The following is a 2,252-nucleotide window of genomic DNA, read 5'->3' on the forward strand; positions in this document are numbered from 1 at the left end:
CAGTGGGTGAGCCTGTCTCCCAAGTGGGTGGGCTTATGCCCTCCCAGGCCCACCCATGGCTGCGCCCCTGGCCAGTCATGTGAAATCCATAGATTAGGGCCTAATGAATTCATTTTAATTGACTGACTTCCTTATATGAACTGTAACATGGAACGTTTATATTTTTGTTCGGTATAGTAAAGTGTGTAACTTTACTATACCGAAGGTAGAGCTCATATAAAACTCATCACGGGCCTTAGGATCTCACCTTGGATTCAAACTCGGCCACCATGCCSGCTCTGGCCACATTGGTCTTATAGAAGCTCCAGTCGATGGTAACAGGCTTCTCTGGCAGAGAGGCCAGCCTGCAGACAGAGCCATCAACAACAGCTCATTGATGTCACTTATAAAACAATCATTGTGGGAGTGAGATTGTGGAGCTTTTCATTTACACTAACATGCATGTACGAGACCCACTCACTTTGCAGCAACCTGTGTGTCTTGGTTGACAATACTTTGTAATTCAATTACAACTACACACCTTTCACATAGGCATATAAAAAGCTAGGTGGGAGAATCCTAAAAATGTTTTACTAATTTTCCCATTGACATCAATGCAAGTGAAAGTTTTACCTCTATTGGCTGGCTCTGAAGTGCTAGTCATGAACTAGGCCTAAATGTTAACTCTGGGTAGGCTACGTACTTGGCACCGATGGCATCTGAGCGCGTCTTGAGGTTGTTGAACATGGCCCTCTGGTTGGGGGGAACCCTCTCAGCAAAGGCCAACCAGTCAATGGCTTTCAATGCTGCACGTTTCCCAGCCATCTTTCTGTCTGTGTCTGTCAACGATTGGGAAAAAGTGTAAATAAAAGTCATGCGATATTCAATATTCCTGCTAAAACCCACAAGAGATACGGATCATAACATGAAAGAACAAAACCGTTAAAAGACACTTGAGGGGATGGATTGTACATGCATGTCCTACTGCACGCCATGACATGTCATTACCACACCGATCAGGCAGGTTCCAGTCACACACAGGTGACAATTTGACTCGCAGTGCACTGAGATTAGAAACTAGCTAGACTGACTCCTCAACAACACGGTCATGTTGTGGTTACTGTTAGAGATGTAGCTATTATCTGGTTAACTGATCTGAGTCCTAACCAACACAAAAAAGCCAATAGAAGTTCTGACAGCGCCAAACTCATGTTTGCTGACAGATGGCAAGCTGGTTAACGTTTTAGCTAGCTCTCAAGCTACTAGACTAGGAAAACTAGCAAATAGTCGATACCTTTGCCTAGCTACTACAATCCAACAATGTAGCTAAGTGGATATTTTATATTTAGCTATATCATCTTATTTAGATATATTTTAGACATATAAAATCATATTTTACGTTCAAAGAGCAAGAGTCCGCTGAAGGTCTAGCAGTTAGCTAGTTAGTTGGCTAGCCAACACTGCAAGGTCAGAGCCCAGCTGCGGTGGATATCAACCAATCGTCGACCAAACAGAATTCGATTTTTTTTTAAATATCAAACTTTATCATCTGTCCCAATAGAATATACGTTGCAAACATTAAAATATCAACGTTTAGATGCCATTTGAAGATAGAACATACCGTACAGTGGACAAGTTATTCCAAATGTGAAGATGGTTCACCGGACACGGAAGTGACAGATATAATCTCGACGAGAAACTACAACGTGGATTTGGGTTGCTGCCGCCTGCTGGCGTATTGCACTTATTACATATCAGATTGATCAGAACACTTAATTTTTTATATATATATTTATTTTAAAGATAATTTTTGAAATAGTGTTTCCATCTCTAAGATTGTACCTGTCACCATTTTCTGACAGAAGTATGACAGTTATCCTATCTGGAAGAGGCAGAGTTGTATTTGCTTAGTCAAGAATTACCCTATTGGCCTGCTGCGTAGGGAGTTTGCTTTTCAAGCCAGCGACCCTGCTTCGCTTCCCTGCCCTGCCGTTCACGACATTGGTGTCAGAAGTGGGAGGCCATCAGATTGCACGGCCCGGACGTGTGAAGGACTGACTAGTCGAACAATGAGGACACGCCTTTCCGTTCAGAAAGGCTTTCCGTTGTTGCGAGGACCGTGTAGCGATCCTCGCAACAATTCCCACCAAGTGGGTTAACCCTATAACCCTATAGGGTGTTTGCCTTTCTCGCCAGGGACTTGGTTCACTTCCCTGCCCTGTCTTTTGAACAAAGAGACCCAATAGAATGAGTGAAATGATTTTAGGATAATA

General features: G+C 43.0%; 1 protein-coding gene across 2 annotated transcripts; it reads right to left on the reverse strand.

Annotated features, from left to right (window-relative positions):
- Nucleotides 1–214: 214 nt before the first annotated feature.
- On the reverse strand, nucleotides 215–1,688 carry LOC112077689 (ATP synthase subunit d, mitochondrial-like). Of its 2 annotated transcripts, none has more exons than XM_070441799.1 (3): nucleotides 1,379–1,627; nucleotides 683–818; nucleotides 215–344 (listed from the first exon to the last, which is right to left on the reverse strand). In XM_070441799.1, exons 2-3 carry the CDS (start codon nucleotides 802–804, stop codon nucleotides 236–238), a joined length of 231 nt encoding a protein of 76 aa, XP_070297900.1. In that variant the 5' UTR covers nucleotides 805–818; nucleotides 1,379–1,627; the 3' UTR covers nucleotides 215–235. The 2 variants fall into 2 exon arrangements, with proteins under 2 accessions (XP_070297900.1, XP_023999936.1); XM_024144168.2 differs by having other exon boundaries at nucleotides 216–344; nucleotides 1,601–1,688.
- Between the last annotated feature and the right edge of the window lie 564 nt (nucleotides 1,689–2,252).

This window comes from Salvelinus sp. IW2-2015, unplaced genomic scaffold (assembly GCF_002910315.2).
Source record: "Salvelinus sp. IW2-2015 unplaced genomic scaffold, ASM291031v2 Un_scaffold4827, whole genome shotgun sequence".
Taxonomy (NCBI): Eukaryota; Metazoa; Chordata; class Actinopteri; order Salmoniformes; family Salmonidae; genus Salvelinus; species Salvelinus sp. IW2-2015.